Consider the following 20777-nt stretch of genomic DNA (forward strand, 5'->3'; position numbering starts at 1 on the left):
TATGCGACACAAGGTTCACGATTCAGTACACCTACGATACAACGTGATGCATAAGAGTTCAATGACAAAGTGTGACTGAAGAATTATGTTTATTTCTGAGCCACAAATCTTTCTAGCAATGGCATTAGCTTGTTAGAATGTAAACAACCATTTTAAAAATGTCATTACAAAGTGATAATATTTCAATTGAGAGCTTGTGAAACTGTGATGGTCAAGCCGTCTCATTTGTGATTACTACAGCAGAACAAAATGGAGCCAATATCGCGATTCATTTTTCTGCCCCACAATACGCATCGTCACCGTTTTGTATCGCAATATATTGAATTTTGATATATATCGCACCATCCCTAACATGTACGCAAACAAACTGCATCACATCCATCGTATCAGGAGGTGGACGACACTGGCTGACATCAGATTCTTACCGAATGAATAAAAAGGTTAAAGACCCCCACCCCCCGCACAGTACCTGACATCCACAAAGACGATGAGCTGCGGCCTGGTGATGTTGCATTTGGCCATGACGTTCGCGGAGATGTGAAAGGCAGAGAAGTCGGGGGGAGGGGGGACGTTGTACCGCATGGAGATCTGGGGAGAGACGGTTCATCACACAATTCGTTATCAAACTTATTTACCATGCCATGGTTAGGGGGTTTGATGACCACAGCTTTAAAATGTATGTATGGCACTGTGGGGCGCTTTGGAAGCTTCCCCACGAATGACCTGGAGTTAAAAACGCCAGGGGTGCAGCGCTGCACCAAATAAATGTTTGATGAAACTCAAGAATGTGCTGTTTTCAGGTCCGCTCCCCCTCATCTACTGGTTTTTCTATTTTTGCTGCAAAGTCTGCTTGTGTACTTATTTGATACGGCATATATATCATATTTCTGTTACTTTACTCACCCTCATAATACTGTTGTTCATTCTTCCGCCCATTACTTTTCATTCATACAAGCTCAAGTCTGTTTATTTGTCATATACACACACAGCATACACAGGATAAACAGTGAAATGAAATGCTTGTATGCTGGGTCCTCTCAGTATAAAAATAATAGTAACATATATTCACAAAGATAAATAGAGAATTAAAATAAATATAAGAATCAGAAAAACATGCATTAGGAGGAAAGAAAAAAACCCATAACATAATACTGTAGTGCAAAGTGACATAATGTGACTAAAGTGTCATAGTGTTTGCTACTTAACATATTCTAGTGTTGAAATGATCGTTGAATTATGTTTAATAAATACCCCCCCCTTTTGCAATACTCCCTTTATATTGTTTTTTTTTTGTCCATTGAAGTTTCATCTTATTTTACCTATAGACCTCATCAGTAGACTGAAGCAGCATACCTGTGTTAGCACACAGCTCCGTCCCTGGGCTCTGACTCTGTACTCTCCAGGCACCTCGCTCAGCTGCTCCTCCTGGTACAGCAGCCTGTTGCTCTGGTCCACGCTGAACTCCTTCCTCAGGCCTCCGGCCGAGGTCACCGTGACTGTAGTGGCGCCCTCCACGCTGTAGGTGGCGGCGCCAAACTTAGCCAGCGCCTGCAGGGCCACCACAGTGTCCTGAGGAGCAAAACGGTTAGAGCGTCACGTTAGAATCAGTTCAGGTTAAGGGCTTCCCATAGACGACCAGTGTCGTACTGATGAATTCTACAATAAATATGTAAAGCATCATATCCATCATATCAGAGGTGGCTGACACTGATTGGCTAATATCTGATTTTTAATAAAAAGACAATATCGGCCTCGTATATCAGCAGCCAACTGTATCACTGTCCTAACAAGGCAAAGGCAGCAACTGCTAAGATTGTGAAACTGAGCAATAAGGTTTTAAAGTTGTTGTTTTTTTGTTTTTTTACTGCCCAGCCAAATGACTTGGAAGATCTTTATCGTTATCATTTATCATCTTATTCCTAACTTACTGACACACAACAATGATCAAAATCTCATTTGCGACCAAATTAAAAAATTACTTTTTCCTTTGAAGGGCAGATCAGTCTAACCCTTGTGTGTGTGTGTGAGTGTGTGCTCCTACCTGTGTGGAGGAGAAGCCACCGAAAGCATTCTGCTGCTGTGCCAGCCAGCGGACGATGCCGCTGGAATAGTCCAAACCGAAGCCCGGCATGGCCGGACCGGACAGCAGAGCCAGCAGCACGTAGGAGGTCATCTCCACCTCCAGAGAGTCCAGTCTCTTGGCGGAAGCCCCAGCTCTGTCCCAGTGACGGGTGCCGTCTAGGTGTATAATGGCAGTGGAAAGTGACCTTAATCCATCAGATAATTGCGCCAAAGTGCACTACTTTTGGTGGTGGTTTCTCATCCCCTGACTTACCCTCAGTGTTGGCCTGCTGGTGCAGCAAGGTGATGAGTTTGCTCCTGGTCTCCTGGTCCCCAGCCAGAGTGAAGGTGTAGGAGAGCAGAGCGGTGGTGTACAGGTTGTCCAGCTGGCCTGCTACCGCTGCCTTCAGACAGCTCAGACACTTCTCTACCAGGGGGACCTGGTGCACACACACCACAGGCCGGGACAGAGGTAAAGTCAGAGAGAGACAGAGGTGTGACCAAGTCAACTTTGCTCGAGTCCCAAGTCACTCGCAAGTCTTGAGGCACAAGTCTCAAGTCAAGTCTACAGTCTAAATGGAGATTACCAAGTCAAGTCAGAACGGATCAAGAGTCCAGGATCTTTTGTCAAGACTTTAGAAGCCTGTTCAAGTCATCAAAGTACAAGTCAAAGTCAAGCCCCAAGCCATCAGAAGTATTCTCGTCATGCATCAAGGCGAGTCTCAAGCAATTCAAATTGTGACTCGAGTCTGACTCGAGTCCAGGTCATGTGACTCAACTCTCCACCTCTGGAGAGAGATCTACCAACTGATTCAGTGAATGAACTGATTTATTACAATCAAATCTACTCAACAAAAAGCCAGCAATGTCTGTTCCTTTAATTAATAAAATAGCAGTCATTTGGTTAAATGCAGCGCTTCCGAGATGCAGCAACCAGATGTCATCCCGTTCTTCCGCTCCTTCCATATGGAGGTGAAGCGGAAGTGCAGGGGGAAAAGGAAGGTTTGTAGGACTCACCGTGACGTTAGCGTCCAGCTCCAGCAGACCGGCGGTGATGTAGGCCGTCAGGGACACATCATCACTAACTCCTCCCTGGTGAAAACACAGCATCACGGTAGGAACACTCAATTATTTTATGCCATTTGTTTTATTCTGTAGAACTACGTCATGGTACACTCAATGTAGGCTACAGAGATGGGCCTACTGAATGTATGCATGTGAAGTCAAGGGCAGATGTAATGCATTACATTTACTGTAATTACTGTGACTCAGTAGGTTTTTGTGTTCTTGTTGAGTATTTTTTGAGCTCAGGATTTTGCTTTTACTTAAGTACGCTTTGACCAAAGTGTATTCTATTTTGTTACAGTTTAAGTCACATCCATTGCAGGTACATTTTATAGGCTATCCATAAGCATTGCATCAGAAACTAGCCAGTTGTAAATTGCATTAAACTGCACAAGCATGTGGAGGAAACGTTAAACTAACTTTAACATTACATGTTTAAATGTATCCATGATAATATCTTAGCTAATATTAGCCAAAAACCCATCCACAGCTATTGGTTTGTGTCAACCTGGTTGTTGTTTAGCTAGTTCGCTAGCCTTGCTAGCTAGTTGCTAAACGATAGCTTATAGCAACAGAAACATCAATGTAGTGACGTTATTGATTAATGTGGTTGGACATTTTATATTGTTGTTGTTTTTTAAATAACATATTGAGTAATAACATGAATTTCAGCATCTTATTTTTGTGACACTCGCCACAACATGTACAATATCACATACTGAACTCTCTGTCCTTCCATCCTTTTTTACATGGCTTGGGAAAGATGTAGCGTGTGTTGTTTTAATTCTGATAACATTTTAAATGAGCTACTTTTTACTTTTACTTAAGTAGACTGCAAAGTAAGTACTTCTGCTTGAGTAAGATATTTTGGTCGTCTTTCCACCCATGTAAAGTCCACTGTCTATCATGTTGTCCTTGACCTGTGTGTACTTCTTCGTCACACTACGTGGTCAGTATGTCCCTACACCAGTGTCACCAAGATACATTTGTGTATATCTGTTTTACTTGGTGAATGAAGTCATTCTGGTTCTGCCTCCAATTTACTTAACTGTATGCAGAACTAGAATAAAATGTTATCATGCCTCTTCTTGTCTCTTCTTTCCTTGCCTCAAAAAATAAACGACGGAGTGACCAATCTGCAAAAAACCTCTCCCCACTACTAAATTAAGTATAGGAAGGTTGTCATTCCGTTTTAGTGTCACTGCCACTGCTATTATCAGCTAAGGCTTGATGTTATTTTCTGAGCTCTTACCCAACAACAAGTGAAAGCCCTGTGGATACAAGTGTACCGTTCCTTAGACACACAGTTGTCAGGACTTGTTGGTGTTGGGGGGGCCTTCAGGAAGTGGTTTTTTTATTATTTTTTTTTTTTTAGGACTGACTAGCAATAACTTGTTTGGGATTTTTCCTCTGCTGTGTGTGTGTGTGTGTGTGTGCGTGTGTGTCCTCTGCCGCTTCCCTGCAGGCCGTGGGCGATATCCCTCCCTGCACACATCCACCGCTCCCTTAAATACTTCTCTATGCAAATTAGTTCTCATATTGAGCTAATTCTGGGCTTGCATCTTAAAAAAGGAAAAATCTATCCTAAAACACGGTAATACTGTTCGAAACAGATACTGCCAGTGTATACTGCATTTCTGGGTCCATTTTGTTGTTTGGTGGTGTATTTTTTCTTATTCCTGCGGATAACTGGCCAAACATAGATTACGTGATGTATTGACAATCAATCGGAGAAGAGGCAGAGGCACCAATTTCTCCATCGACAATAGACCAGAATGCATTGCAGCCACAAGACATCTTATGTTTTGAGTAAGGGACACAGCTTTGTCTAACAAGCCCTTTATATGCTCATGTGTCCACCTTTTATTGAAAGCAACAAGTTCACGCCCAGGCTGTTGAAAGGCATTTTGGGAAATGTAGGAAATTACTAACTTAAGTAGAAGTTGATGAGGCCAAAAACTAAATTACAGCACTGAGACTAATTACAACATTGATGATACCTAACAGTGTAAGAGTATCTGAGGGTGGACTTTTCCTTTAACTGATGGTGTGATTAGATGCTTAGAATTAGAACTGATCCATTTACCTTCATGCCGTTGTGGAAGAGTTTCCCCACAGAGTTGATGCAGCCGTCTGGCCGCTGGAGACCAGCCAGCCACCTCCTGGCATCTTCAATGTGCCTGGAGTCCACAAAGATGTACGGTCTCGCCCCTCCAAAGGATTTCATCACAAAGGCCGTCAGCCTGAACAGCCAGACACACACACACACTTTTTAGAGAACACAATCTAACCATGACTAACTGTGGTGGTAGCCCCGACTTGAACCCTGCTTCAGGACAATTACATAACCTCCTGCCTCACACTATCGCACAGCACTTGGCCCGAGTCTGCATCCTGAACACAACATGATCTCCTGCTTCAGAGCCGTACACCAATCAGGCACAATACACACAACTGAGGCAGATGAAGAGGTGGCAAATCTAGCGATGCTTTTCAGCTGTAAAGTGCAATATCCACGTCCAATATGATTATGATGGCATTAGAAAGGCCCACATTATGGCTTGTAATTCATACAGTCTCACAATTCAATCGTAATGCTTTAGTAATATAGTTCTAGACAGTGGCAACATCTCATTATGTGTTATACACCGTTCACATTACATTAGAACATAGTGTCATCAGGGATGTAGTGGAGGGTAAATCCACCTAAACTCAGTTTACTGAACTTTTTAGGGGGAAATAAATCCTCATAATGCAAATTCATAGTATGTATCATAGTTATCATGTATCAAGTTATCTGAAAGTAAGGTCTTTTAAATAAAGAAAAGCATAAATGAATTGATTTTTGTTTATATTGCCTTATGGTACTCATTGACTGGAGATCATGGTTTCCTCTTCAATTACTGCTATCATAATAGCAGTAAATGAAAACATATATGTTACAACATATATCTGTCAAATATGTCAAATAAAGTCATAAGACCTTGCTTAACGCCATACATATTTTGACTTTTTCAAAACTGTAGTACTAAATCAACTTTGGTAACTAACACACCACTCACTTCAAATCAAAATCAATGTTATTTGGCCATGCTTTAGTGAAAGACATCCAATTCCGTTCCAAAAACCTGACATCACTGTGCATTCAGGATGTGAGTGATTTGGTATTTTAATGGGCAATTTAATCCAATCACCCACCGGAATTTCAATATATACTTTTGTATGTACAAATGAAAACATAGATGCGAACGACCGCCCCTGCCCTAGTTTCTGCTTTTCTGCTTACCCCCTCCTCCCCCTCCCACTCCCCCCTCCACACACACACACACACACCAACTGCCAAACTGCCCAGCACCCTTTCAAAACAGTAAAGGGCTTGGAAAACGGCTAAGTCTCTACAGGCATTGTGCTTTAAGCCAATTAAAAAGGAAATATTAATATTTTCTGGAAAGGTTCCTCAAAATAAAATATATTAGGATCCTCTGCAGGCTGGTGCCAAAAAGCAGAGGACACATCTACCCACCACAGTGTTTGAAGACAGTTTTCATTTTCCGTCAAATGAACGGTGTGAGATTTAATGAGTTGAAAATATGCTTATATGATGCTGCTTATATGAACTGCACACAGTCCCTATATAACTCGCTGGTTAAAAAAATCATAAGCTGTGCTCCGAGTAAAGAATACTTATAAATGGGTTACGACAACTGATGCAATACCTCGAGTTATGTGTATTTATAACCATATTCTCATATATCATTATGGAAATATTAAAGCCATTTATTATTTAGCTATCTACATTTTATTATTTAGGCTTCAAAAGCATCCTAATAATGCATTATAAATATGTAATAACTGCTGCTGGATAATGTTATAATTGTAATAATATCCCTCTAAATGAGATAAAAATGTAATAAAATGTTTTAGAAATTGGTGGATAATATAACATCTTCAGATTAATATTTGAATATTAAATAATACCCCGTATAATGTAATAACTTCCATTAATAGAACAATGTATTACATTATCAGGGGGAAAAAATGACAATATCAGTATGAATATGTGATTATATTAGCTGGCAAATTATTACATTAATAGTTTCATTACATCTTTGATGCTCATTTAGAGAGGGACATTTTATTACATTATTTCATCATCAGTTACTACATCATCATAGAAATTGTTACCGACATTACAGTGCTGTTATCTGGCATTCATATCCTCACCAGCATTCATTTATTAATATTATTGACTCGTACTGACCAAGTGTTGCCAGACGGGTCGCTCTTCCCAAAGGCGCTGTAGGAGCCGTCTCTGTGCTTGTAGTTGAGCTCCCTCTGGTATCCTACAACACACACGGACAAATTAACACATCCATAAAACAAAACTAAATTATGGAAAAGCAAACCCTCTGTTTTCCATTTCAACGTTTTACATTTACACGTTTGGGAATCAGCCACTGCTCTTATCAAGAGTGTGGAGGCAAGAGTGGCGGCAGGAGAATAAAATATATATTTTGAGCCGCAGCTATATCGAGGTATGAGAAGGTATTGTGTGCAGATGATTCACTCGAGTGCACAAAATGCATATCATTCCCTCGTTCTGGTTAATTCGTACCCTCATTTTCATTCATTTGTGTGCACAATTTCATAAATGTCATAAAGTATTTGCACAATTTCATGAATTGTGCAAACAATTGTGCTTCCCATTCATTCTCCTCAGCCAGGTCACCATCCGATGCATCCTCTATATTTTGTCCAAGTAAACTTCTGTGATCTTTGCCCGTCCTCTGTGTTCTTTTGCTCTGGAAGTGTACTTCAGCCATAAGATATATCATAAAAAGGCATCACGGAGGACACAAGAACACACATTGAGAACGACCCAAGGACTCACCGCTCTCCAAGAAGCGCTTCGCCTTGTCCTGAATCTCCTTGGTGAGCTGACCGGTGCTTTGCAGGTAGTTGAGGATGTAAATGTTGGGAGCAAACAGCACCATGTTCTGCTCCCCACAGCCATATGGCATGGCCAGGAGCTTGTCCAGGTTTCTCAAGGCCCGGCCCATCAGGTCACCTGGAGAAGCATGAGGAGAAGGGTGAGGAGGAGAGTTAAGGAGGGCAAGGTTTCGGCTTTCAACATTAGGGTTCGACTGACATGGGTTTGTGAAGGCTGATACTGCTGGTACCCGATATTCAATATCTTTAAAATTTGCCAATTTCCATGCCAAAAAATTGAATTTTTTTTTTTTACAAGCATTCAATGTTTCCCCCTGAGAAACAGCATTTAGTCCATTTTTAGACACTAAAACTCTCCACCCAAGATAGTACTATTGCTACAACTAATAATAACAGCACTAATAATAAAACTGCACAATATGCACACACATTTGGAATCTGATCAAAATGTTGCATTAGAATCAATTCAGGTTAAAAAGGCTAATTAATCCCAATATTGACCCAATATATCGGCAAACTGATATCAGTCTAACCCTAGATGCAATATCAGGGATGATGGAATACATGCTCAGACTTAAACTGATTGCAAAGGAAGTGTTGAAGTGCTAATTATCTCCACTAATTATGCATTCCAACAATCATGCAGATATAAATTGAATAATGTTTAACAGAGTCAGTGAGATTGTCGCCATGTCGGGTGTCTACATGTGATGTTACTGACCCAGTACAGAGACAGAGGCCTTGGCAGATCCGGCCACGAACATCTCAGGTAGCAGCAGAGAGACGTTCTTCTCCACCGGCCCGTCTGGTGACAACAGAGGGAGAGAACTAGGGTTGCCACCTTCAATGTGGAAAAATAAGGGACACCTTGCCAGTGGCCCCATGCCCGGGGGACACAAATCAAGCGGAGGGTCTGGGGGTCCTCTCCCATGAGATTTTGAGTGTCAGACACTTTATTTCCTGCATTCTGGTGAATTTTTATGCACCAATTTGTGCTTTTTATGCATCAATTTCAAAGTCCTCTGCTACTCTCAACATGAATGTAAAGGAAATAAAGAGTCAATAAGAGTAAAGCATAGTTGTATCAATTATATTAAGGATTAAAACATCAGATCATATACATGGGCAAAATGCTTGGTCTGTCAAAATACACTATTTGGTATATGGAGGTAACGTTATTCGCCGACATTTTTAAAAACCGCGCGTCTGAGTCTCCGTAACCAGGACAACGATGACGTTGAGTGACAGTGACAGACAACTTGCCTGTCATTCTGATTTAATACTTCTCCGCTATGTCTCGTGAAACTCTTTTGGTTTTATTATTTCTCATGTCATTCCAAGCATGTGAAAACGTAGTGTATGCATTAAAGTAGGGTGTGCACGAAAATACGGGACAAATTGCGTCCCGTATTGATTCAGTAAGGGACAGTGCATTTTATTTTTCAATACGGGACAATCCCGTATTCACAGATAAGTAACAGATACGTAGCAAACTGCATTTAACCTACTCGCACTACTGATTGAGAAGCATTTTTGTGTACGTCTTTTCTTTGTAAGTCAGTCATTTTCCTTTTAGCTAGTGAAGCATGTTTTGACTTAAGTATTTACGTCGCAACATTTTAAATCGCATCCTTTTGAGTACAAATTTTGTCGTCTTTTGCATTGCATCAGAAACTGAAGAGCATCTAACATGCAAGCATGTGGAGAAATTTATCGCTAGTGTTATTTGTTTGTGTTAGCCTGGTTATCATCTAGCTAGTTCGCCTAGCTAGCTAGTTTTCTAGCTAGGCGAAATAGCTAGTTTTCTAGCTAGCTAGTTGGATGGCTAACAAAAACTACCGTGTAGTTACGTTATTGAACAATGGGCTTTAAAAAAAAAAAAAAAAGTTATATAACCTATAATCTCATCCTTTTTAAGTAACCCAATAACTTTTACTCAAGAGGACATTTTAAATGAGTTACTTTTTACTTTTATTTAGATAGACTTTTGCACCAGTAATTTTATTCCACTTATGTAAAATTTTAGCAAAGAGTACTTCTACTTGAGTAAGATATTTTGGTATCCACTCCTGCACAAAGATATATTTGAGGACATAAATGATTATCCTTTAAAAAACGTTACTAGTTTACAATGAATTGCTTTCATGTCAGAAATGTTTTTTCCTTTGTTTTGGAATGAAACTATACATGCAGTTAGACAAGCGAAATCAAACATTCATGGTTATTTATAATGGGATACACATTTTTACTTGGATATTTTTCTTCACGCAGTACTGTGGAAAAAAGCGAGACCTGCTGGTAGCTGCCGCCTCTTGATTTCAATGAGAAATACTAACAGTGCTAACGAGACATTTAAGGAAAACAAAGACGTGTAGAAACGTTTTTCCACAATATGACAACTATCTGGTGAATAAAAACAACCAACTAAAATTCAATATGTCAGTGTATCCCTTTAGTAACCAAGTAACCATGCAGCTCTTGGTGTCCTCAAGCCCTGAGATGGTGGATAATTACTAAAACCATCCATTTCATATTGACAAGATTATCTCCAAATGCATCTCAACGGTTACATGACTCACTCCGCTAAGACTCAATCATCCGTTACATTGAACAACTTGGAGAACTTTAACTTCCGCCCAGCCAGAGCTGGTCAACTATCAGTTTGGGTTTTCAGGCCATTAAAGTCGAGATGAAACGGCATTTCGAGAGTATCTAACTTCCGTATCGGGACGTATTTCCGAGTGAAACAGGAAAGACAGGCGGGACATAACGTTGGGAGGAATTTGATTTGAACGTTGAAAAGTGGGTGTGCTGTTGCTAGCTAGCTAACTAATGAATCTTAGCCTCTTAGCTCTGTGCGCTAAAAGTTGAAGATTGATTGATGGGTGGATGTCATGATATTATTGGTTGAAATTAGTTACGGGCATGCTTACGTAAGCACACGGCATATTTTGTTTTACAGGAAGAAAACATGACTGAATTTTGATATAAGAATACAATGAAATTGATTTTTGGTATTTTTTTTGGCATATATTGTTAAATAGGTGCACAGTATGACCAGGGATGTGATCTAAAAGGGTTAAAAAGGCATTTTTCATTTCATCTCGTCTTTAAGAATGAGAGGGTCAAGATGTTCAGGTCAGTGGCCAGTAGATCAGTACCTGGTCCCCCAAGGCTTTTAGATAACAGAGATGTGCTGATAGAGCGGGACATCTCTAATACACTGGTTGTCTGAATGCTGACCTGCAGGACAGAGGAGAGCGTTGTGGGTGACTGCCTCTGGTGTTCCTTCAGCCTTGTGAAGACAAAGAGACAACAATGAATTATTTACAAGGATACCGTTGATATCAGTGAATGATATTCATTTTGTTCAAGAAACATAGGTGATCAAAAATTAGGTTGTCAATTCAGTTACAGAAAATATAAAATATTAGGACCACCGGCTCAGGAGGTGAATCCAAGTGAAAACTGATTCCTTGTAGATTTCATCTATCAAAGCCACTTACCTGTTTCTTCTATTAAATCCACAGCCATGAAAAGCGATAGGGGTTATCAAATGTGTAGTTAAGACTTTGTGTCAGGTACCATAATCCTGCCATTGTTTTTCCATCAATAACCGTGGGCGAAATGGCCAACATATTCAGAGTACTCAGAGAAGAGAGATGTGTTTGTGCCATGCCCGTTTGTGCTTTTCACATATGGAGCTCCTGGCGTGAAGCGTCTGAACTGAAAAGCTCTGCTCATGTCACTTTTCGATTACGAAATATACACACACACAACCTGATATTTCTTTTTTTTTTCTTCTTTTTTTTCAAACCAGGAGAAATGCAGGCGAAGGGTATCAGCGTTGGGGAAAATGAAGATGCAGACTGTGCAAAAGGAGCAATTCCTCAATTTGTAAGGTGGTCCTAATATTTTGTACATTTGATGTGGAAACTAATGCCTGGACTGGTACTAAATAGCACAAACTGTTGTCCGTTTTGTGTTTTCTTCTGTTTTTTTTTTTTTTCTTCTTCAATTTTTTTATTATATAATTAATTCATAATATATAATATACTCAATCTTATCGAATATTGGCCCAAGCCTACAATCTACTATCATGTTTTGCTATATTCGGAAAACAATTGCGATATTCCATCTTAAAGAATATCGGCCCAAGCCTACAATCTACTGTCATGTTTTGCGACAGACCATTGTGATGTTTACGGTGTTTGGCGGTCACTAACCTCCACTAGCAGTGTGCGGACCACCGTGTCGATTTGTCCCTTCTCGGGGACGGTGGCCACCTCGTTGCCACACAGCTGGTCCGTCCTCAGGGCCTCAGCGCTGACCTTCAGATCCACCTCGCCTGCACATACACACAGTATGAAAGTCGACATGTATTGATTAGCTTCACTGTCACCCTGTCAACTCAATTTGTGTACACAGGCAAAACAGCACTCCCCCCTCCTTTTCCACCCCTCTCTGCCCCCTCCCCTCCCCCGTTTTCCTTCCTCCCACGTTTCCCATTCCCCCTCGTTAATCCCAATCTACCGCCTTATTATAGTACCTCTCTCTGTACCTTCCCCCTCTCCTCTCCTCCTTCACCCCCCTCCCTACCTTCACAACCCACAATCCCGCTCATAGAGGACAATTACAGATCACCCCCAGAGGGAGAAGTTTCTGAGTGTTTCGTCAGAGATACTGCCTGACTCGTTAGTACAAGTGATTGTCAGCATTCCTCTAAGGGCGGGGTAGACGAGCGCAATTTGACATTCATCAGAGCCTCGTCTCCATCCCTGCTGATGGAGGCTGATAGAAATCCTCAGGTTTCAGGCCAAGCAGCACTGAAAAAACACCGCTTTTTTTTGTCTTCAGGCAATGCAGACGCAAAGGCTGTCAGTGCTCTTAATCTGGATAAATTACGTTGTTTTATGTAGCCTCACCTGGGTGTAATACTATCTTTTTCAAATATATATATATATTAGGAGGAGTATTTCAAACAAATTATTTTAGGATTAAGAAATTATCCTACCATTGCATTATATCGTTATTAATAGTAATAACAGTAAATAACTCCTGGCAGTCATTGGTAAAACTATCTGGGATAATGAGGGACATGGAGGGCAGCGCTATGACTGTTTGACACCATGAGATTAGGGTTTGTTCAATATGGGTTTTTGAACCAATAGTTTCTAAATTGAGGCTGCCAAGAGTTGATATTTTATGCTGATATTAAGTATCCTTCAATTTGACCATTTTCATGCCAAAAAATCCAAAACAATTACAATTGTAATACTTAGTGTTTCTCCTGATTTTTCTTCTTGTCAGGGTGGAAAAGCCTCTGAAACAGCATTTAGATACTAAAACTCTCCACTGAAACCCAGGATACTAATAATTCTCATCATCAACATCATATTCATGCATATTTGCCCAATGAAAATGATTCATTAAAACTGATTCAGGATCGATTATACAACAAATATGTAACCAATGAGCCGGCAGTCGTTCGTGAGGAGCGGCAGTCGTCAGAACAGCTCACCCAGGGCGGTCGGAGTGACGATCCACCTGAAGGTCCTGCTCTCCTCCGCACACAGACACACACTGTACTGGCAGTCATCACAGTCTCTGGAGGTGTACTCCTCTGAATCAGCCAGCGCTACCCTCACCTGCAGAAAACACACACAAAAAACATGCTCACCCTCTCATGTGGGGGATGAAAATATACCACAAATATGAAATGTATGCCGTATGAAATAAGGTCTCAAATGTGTGCAGCATGAAATAAGTGAAAAATTATAAAAACATCAATAACATAACATATGAATAACATATATGAATAACAAATGTTTTTATAATTTCAGTTATTTCATACTACAACTATTTGAATCCTTATTCCATACTGCATGTATTTTCCATGCGTTTTTTCTTTGTCTCAGTAGGTTCCACTGTTACTATTTTGCACTATCCTCATAATGCTGTAATCCATACTTTTCATTCATACGTCTACTTTACATGTTCTACTGTTGAAATTGGGTGCTGCGTGTTAATGCAACCCCCATTTGCTATATTCTTGCTTGAATTGTACCTAATTTCCCCACAGGAATAATTTAAAGTGATAATCTGCAAAAAAAAAAAAAAATGCTTTTGATTTTGTCTCCATCTTTGTCGCTCAGCGCTCATCGCTGTGGTGTTTCGGCACTGCTCTTCCCAGAGATCACCTGTCAATCAAACAGTGATTCCAGTACTGTGACGTTTTTTTCTGTTGATGAAGTTTGAGTTTCTCTTTTCTTTGTCTTTGTCTTTTCAGCCATGGTGGCCATCGCTGCCCATGCTAACTACCCAGTTCTTCTTCCATTTATTCCAAACACATTGGAAAGATTTTTCCTGGGAAAGACCAATGTACATTTATGTCCATGAAAATGTCACAAATCATTTTAGTTTCATCTTATCTTAACAGATGCAAAAACATCATGCATGTGCTAATTTCAACATCCCACAATTACCTTTACCAATGAATGAAGCCTAAATTTAGTTTAATTAATTTCACCTACAGATTGAATGGGATCAACCAATGCATTGAATCAGTCATCCGTTAATCCATTCTGATAGATTCCATCAATACCACCCCACACACTTACCATAATGCATTTGGACAGGTAGTTAAACACGGTAGCTTTGAGCGTAAACACTTCTCCTCGGATGACAGAGTAAGGCAGGGTGAGACTGACAAAGAAAGGCTGGAAGGCAGTCAGTCCAATGTTGGGCGACACGCCGAAGCCTACAGACGAGGTACAGAACGCTCCAGCTGCCCACTTAGTGATGCTGTCAGGGACCGTCTTCTCCACATTCACCGTTCCATTGTCTCTGTTACAAAAGAAACATACATGCAAATATGGAGTGAAATAAAAAGCTTGAGTGGCACACTTCTTAACTAAGCTGATTTGAAGGAGTGAAGAAAAACACAAACCTGCACTGAAATGTGTGTAGTATATGATGTGATGATAATAAAATAAAGTTATTGTTTATTTACAGAAAAGGCACGAAAAAGGCAATGAGATGAACAATAAAAGTGTAAATACGGATTACAAACAGGGGTAAAGATGGAGATGATGTAGCTTGGAGCCTAGCCATAAAATTAATATTAAAAGTTATTTGGGCAATAGTAGTTTTTGAGATCATGATTACATTTTTGAAAATCAACAATACAAACAGAGATTTTAATGTAAACACAAATGGAAATTCATAAGAAACAGAGCAAAACTGCATTTGGTCATAAAGTTTAGCAAAGTACAGTTGCAGGTAGCACAATCAAACCTGTGCACCATGTGTTTTTTTCCCCCCACTTCTATTGGTTGTTCCTTTTTTATTTACTTTTTACCTCATGCACATACTTTGTTATACAGTTATGTACCATAATTGCATCAGCTATTACCAATAGCCTGTTTTTTTAAAGCTGCAATGAGCGTAACTTTCTGACCACTAGAGGGCGATAGGAACTGCAACACATTTGTAAATAACACACAGCAAAGCCACTGTACTACGGAAGCCTAGAAGGACAAATGGAATGATAAATGCTAATAGCTAAGCTAAACGTACCTGCAGAGAAATGTTGCCGGTACCAGTCTCACTTTGCCAGAACTTTCTCCCGCTGAAGGTTACATGTCCCACAATGACAAGTGAAGAGGTAGGTAGCAAGTTTACTAGTTTAACAAGTTTACTCGCTCGCCTTATCGATTCCGCCTTTACGCTGTTAAACAGCGAGGGAGGAGACAAGCTAGTTTTAAAAAATGAAAAGCTACTGAATAGAGCGGGAGGAGCTTCGTTCAGGAGCGGAATTTGACAACAAGCTTTAGAAAAGAGATGAAAACAGCTGGATGCTGTGTGGATATTCAATGAAATCTCCACATAGCACACATTAGTTTCAGGATTGGTAATAAGTAAATTTGGTTAACACCTCCGAGTCAACTGGTTGAACACTGTCCTAAATAAATTCATAAGCAAGTTTCAGCATTACATTTAGGTCACGAATTGGATAAAGAGCTTGAATAAATGTTCTTGGGTTTTTTTTTTAAACTGTCTTAACCTGCAAACAGACACTGAACGGAAGTTCCGGTGTCTTGATTACCATTTGGATTTTGTTCAATGCCTTGTTTATAGACTATTCAATGTTCTTTTTATAATCTGGGTTTTGTGCTATTATTGGACTGTTTTTCCCATGGGTCACATTATAATGCAACAAGACACCATTATCCTCCCACTCTGGTATTTAGAGCGTCGCATCAACTTACTGTTACTCACACTGTGCCACTGCTACTTTCAAATTCATGTGAAATCTGCAACTGCACCAGTTAAATGCTATGCTTTTTTCTAGTAATCTTAGTTACAATATACTGTGCAGTTATTGTTATATGTGCTGTATTCATTATGTTTGGGAATGCAAGGTATTTGGGCTGGAAAGCATTAGTTCTTCAGCAACAGATTTATTAGACTGCTTTTATATTCAGCTGTGAATAAATAAAGCCCAAATATTTTACTGTAAGTGAATAATACTGAATTACACTGAATGAATAAGCCTAATTCTTCACGTTTGGCAAGCGGTGATGGTATAAGCGAGATAACATCTTTTAACAATTCCAATGGGCTCAAGAGGCAACCAGGTTGTTCCATTCAAAGCTTTTAACGCACACCTTGTTGTGTATTGGCCCTTTCATATTATATATTACCCAACAGGGACCAGGTCCCAGATCCAGGTCTCAGGAAAGTAGGTCCTAACGGTCTCCTTGGTCTCCTCTTCTTGTTTGTTCGGCGTACCTTTTTCTGCACTCTGTGGCATCATGTTGAAGGCCATGGGAACCGGGGAATCTACGAGATCTATGAACAAATGTTAAAACAGTTAAACACCTAAACTTACCCTACAGACACCAGCTCCCAGATCCAGGTCTCGGGAAAGTATGTTCTAACGGTCTCCTTGGTGTCCTCAGCTGCAGCTGTACCCGTACCCATGAGATCCATTCCTGAGTCACTATAAACCACTAAAAACATGCCTGCACATAGGTTTAAAGTGTAACAGTGGTTTCTCATCATGGAGCCTTGGACCTTGAATGCGCAATCAATCATAGCAAATCGGTGTGGTTGTAACCGGGCAAGGGCATATCATAAAGTTATAACCTACCATAGTCATAATTAAAACCTATCATCCTTTCACGGCAGTCATGAGGTTTTTTCACATCGGAGTTGGTCACAATCTTGATTCCAATTTCCTAAAAAAGGGAAAAGTACCGATAATTCCACAAAATTAGACACTGTGAAGCCATGCCTTCAACATTCAGGCATACAGAGTAAATTATGTTACATGTTTTGATCGCTGATGACACAAGATAAATACAAGCCAGCTATACATTGTTCTCAGTGGAGATCAAATTAATAAGATGTGCTAAACGACTCCAACGAACGATGATTCATATAATTATTTTTGTTTTGATCAATGTTAATATAATTCTCTCCATCATACTATATTGATATATTGGGCTGCTACTTTCTTTTCAGTCTTAAAGCAATATTCCACTTAGTTTGAACAAGGGGGTTATTTGGCACTTGACCACCATTCATTTGAATGAGGCCAGGAAAACAGCCTGAAAACTGACATTTAACACGTTGGTGAACAGATTCAACAACAGATCCTGCTTTTAAGACAATTAAGCATCCTGGGTCCATCGTCATTTTGCATTTCTATTCTTGGTTTACACTAAAATTAGTATTTAAAAATAAAAGTAGATCCAGTCTCCCAAACAGGAACTATCTCTCCTAAATGGTATCCCTCCGCTATGTTCTTGTCTATCAATAGAAATCCTATTTGGCAAAATTATGTTCCAAAACGTTGGACCCACAGTCAGTTGAAAATCACAGCAACAGGATCTGTTGTTGAATCTGTTCACCAACGTGTTAAATGACAGTTTTCAGTCTATTTTCGTGGCCTCATTCAAACGAATGGGAAGTAAAAATCCGAACACTACAAACTCATCCAGCTGCATCCGGTCTTGGTGATTAGTTTATATTCTGGTTTTCATGGTGGTCAAGTGCCGAATAACCCCCATGTTAAAACTAAGTGGAATATTGCTTTAAGTGCACAACCAAACGACGACAATGTCAGTATCTCCTCTAAACTACTCTTTAATTCTAATCAAGTTGATCAGAATCCTACTTTAAAGATGCTGTAGACATCATTCTTCTCATTGGTTGGTCCAAAGTAGAACGAGCGCTTCACTCGACCAGCTGGTGCCATTTCGACCTCAGCCTCAGGCTCAGGTTGAGGATCAGTTTGAGGATCAGGTTGAGGATCAGTTTGAGGATCAGGTTGAGGATCAGGCTGAGGATCAGGTTCCGGCTGAGGCACCATCGGGGGAAGTAAGCAGGGATATGGATCAAAGTCCTCCACCTGGTAGTTGTATCCTGACAGCTTCTGGATGGGCAGCAGGCTGTACACCTGCAATGTTCCACACAGAGAGACCAGTACATGAGCACCGTGAGGGTTTAGAGCAGGGATGGGCGACCATGTACTGTGGAGAGTTCTCATTCCAACCTGACTACACCAGCTGATTAGTTCCTAACTAGTGAAAAAATAATTATGTTTGCTGATATATGGGGCCAATATTGGCCTTTTATTAAATATCAACTATTGGCCAGTCGGTGTCATCCACTGCCGATATGATGGAGGCTCCTCCCTGACTATAGCTACATAAAAACAGTGTGTGGAATGACATTTTATTTGCCTTAAAGAGCTGCTAACCCCTTTTCCACCCTGACAAAAATAAAATTCTGGGGCAAACACTAAATATGTTTTAGTTTGTTTTTTTTTTTTTTACATTTTTTGCCATGCAAATGCCAAATTTACACATGTTGATTATCGGCGCAAAGTATTGGCTTAAATTCTAAAATATCTGTATCGGCCTTCAAAAATCCATGTTGTTCGAACCCTAGTCACTGTGATTAAATTGTGTTTATTATAGTAATGACACCATATCAAAGTTACGGTAAAGGTACAAATGTTGACAAGGGTCAAAATAGCACTGGAAATCGGAGTCATACATAGCCGGTGGTGAGTTCCTGCTCTGACTGCAGCAGGAGGACACTCTGGTCAATGGCTCTGACAGAGCACAGGGAGCCCGGCTGAGCCTGAAGACTCAGCATGGTCTTCTCTCCTGGAAGCTCCTGGAGAGAGGAGAACCTCAGAGACACCTGTACCGGAGAGACCAGGGTGGACATTCATTAGCTGCATTTTGCACATGGTCACACCTGAAAAGCTTGCAAAAGTACGACACAAAGAGACAAGTCCTTGCAGCTGTTCCGCTTTAGGAAGACTCAGCAGGTACCTTGTTTTTGAGGCAGCGCTGAACAGGGAAGTCCTGGCTGTCGGCCACAGCCTCTCCACTGGGCATCACGGTGTAAACGACCACCTGGGCAAACGGTGCCAGGTCTAGCACCCGCTGCAGGGACATAGACAACTCCCCTTTGTTGACTGAGACGGCAAGAAACAAAAGAGGGATGACATGGAGGGAAGATCTGTAGGAATTTGTCAAAGTCCACAAAAGCTAGCTGCTGGTTAATTTCAAGTCACAATATGTTAGGGATGGGATGATAGGCTTATCTCACGATACACGATACGGGGTTCATGATTCAATACAACCACCATGCGATGTATTAAATAAAAGTTAAATGACAACAAAGTCTGGCTGTGCAGAATTCTGTTTATTTCTGAGCCACAAACCTTTCTAGTGATGGCATTGGGTTGCTAGAATGTAAACAACAATTTAAAAACGTCATTACAAAGTGCAAATAATATCATTTGAATGGAGAGCTTGAGAAAGGTATACAATGCGTATTGTCACAATAATCGTTAATGGGCATGGACAAAAGAGCTAGAAATCTGCTAGGTTATCCTCAAGCAGTTGACCCCGAGGAATTAGGATAGCAACCTTGGTTTAAATGACAGTATAGATCTTACCAATTCCCGCTGTAACAGCCACTGGGAGACGGCCATGCTGCACAATTCTACCTCTGGTCATCACCTGTAAAAGGGAAAGTAACGCAGGCACGGAGATTTATGGACATGCATGAATGACATTAGACATCTTTCACATAATAGGATGATGAAATCTGGAATCTGCACTTTTTGCAACAGTCAAGCCATAGCATTAGTCTTACCAAGTAGAAGAAGTCGAGAACGTCCTGTCCGCTCTTTAGCTCCTCCCCCTGGATGATGTACTGAGCGCGCACAGAAGCGTCCACGTCACAGGAGAACTTCCTGCTGCCCTGCAGGAGCTTCACGAAGCTCTTGCTCTTGGAGTAAAACGCCGTCACGCTGTGGTGCGCCGAGCGATACTCTGGCCTGCGCAGGTTCGGCACGTACGGCTCGTCCTCCTCTCTCTTTCTAGATCTTGCCTGTTGAAACGACAGTGGAGAGTTTTTCCACTTAGCTGTCAACCACCGGTTCTCAACCTTCAACCCACTCCCCACTGATGCCGATATTTTGGTTCCTTTGCTGTTCTATGCTGCTTTTTCTTACTTTTTTCCAAGTGCATCTTTAAAAATGCTATACAAAAAAATAGCAGGTCTACATGTATTTCTAGTAGGGATGTCAATGGTTAACCGTTAATCGGTTAACCATAGACCGACATGCGTAACCGGTCAAAAACATTCTCGGTGGGTAAGCGTTAATCGGT

At 40.7% G+C, this 20777-nt stretch overlaps 1 protein-coding gene across 1 annotated transcript in view; it reads right to left on the bottom strand.

Moving 5' to 3' along the window:
- LOC139916636 (alpha-2-macroglobulin-like protein 1) overlaps window positions 1-20777 on the bottom strand; it is a 38498-nt gene that overhangs the window by 3217 nt on the left and 14504 nt on the right. The window contains exons 12-31 of the mRNA XM_071905562.2: window positions 20260-20496; window positions 20060-20123; window positions 19428-19573; window positions 19144-19293; window positions 18260-18541; window positions 17231-17318; window positions 16782-16929; window positions 14697-14922; window positions 13598-13724; window positions 12303-12424; window positions 11320-11371; window positions 8798-8881; window positions 8018-8194; window positions 7388-7469; window positions 5213-5369; window positions 3079-3153; window positions 2336-2501; window positions 2042-2238; window positions 1354-1569; window positions 470-588 (exon numbers count right to left, since the gene is read on the bottom strand). Of these exons, the coding sequence (XP_071761663.2) occupies window positions 470-588; window positions 1354-1569; window positions 2042-2238; window positions 2336-2501; window positions 3079-3153; window positions 5213-5369; window positions 7388-7469; window positions 8018-8194; window positions 8798-8881; window positions 11320-11371; window positions 12303-12424; window positions 13598-13724; window positions 14697-14922; window positions 16782-16929; window positions 17231-17318; window positions 18260-18541; window positions 19144-19293; window positions 19428-19573; window positions 20060-20123; window positions 20260-20496 (2915 nt within the window). The remainder of the gene's footprint in view (window positions 1-469; window positions 589-1353; window positions 1570-2041; window positions 2239-2335; window positions 2502-3078; window positions 3154-5212; window positions 5370-7387; window positions 7470-8017; window positions 8195-8797; window positions 8882-11319; window positions 11372-12302; window positions 12425-13597; window positions 13725-14696; window positions 14923-16781; window positions 16930-17230; window positions 17319-18259; window positions 18542-19143; window positions 19294-19427; window positions 19574-20059; window positions 20124-20259; window positions 20497-20777) is intronic.

Source organism: Centroberyx gerrardi, chromosome 6 (assembly GCF_048128805.1).
Source record: "Centroberyx gerrardi isolate f3 chromosome 6, fCenGer3.hap1.cur.20231027, whole genome shotgun sequence".
NCBI classification, from domain to species: Eukaryota; Metazoa; Chordata; class Actinopteri; order Beryciformes; family Berycidae; genus Centroberyx; species Centroberyx gerrardi.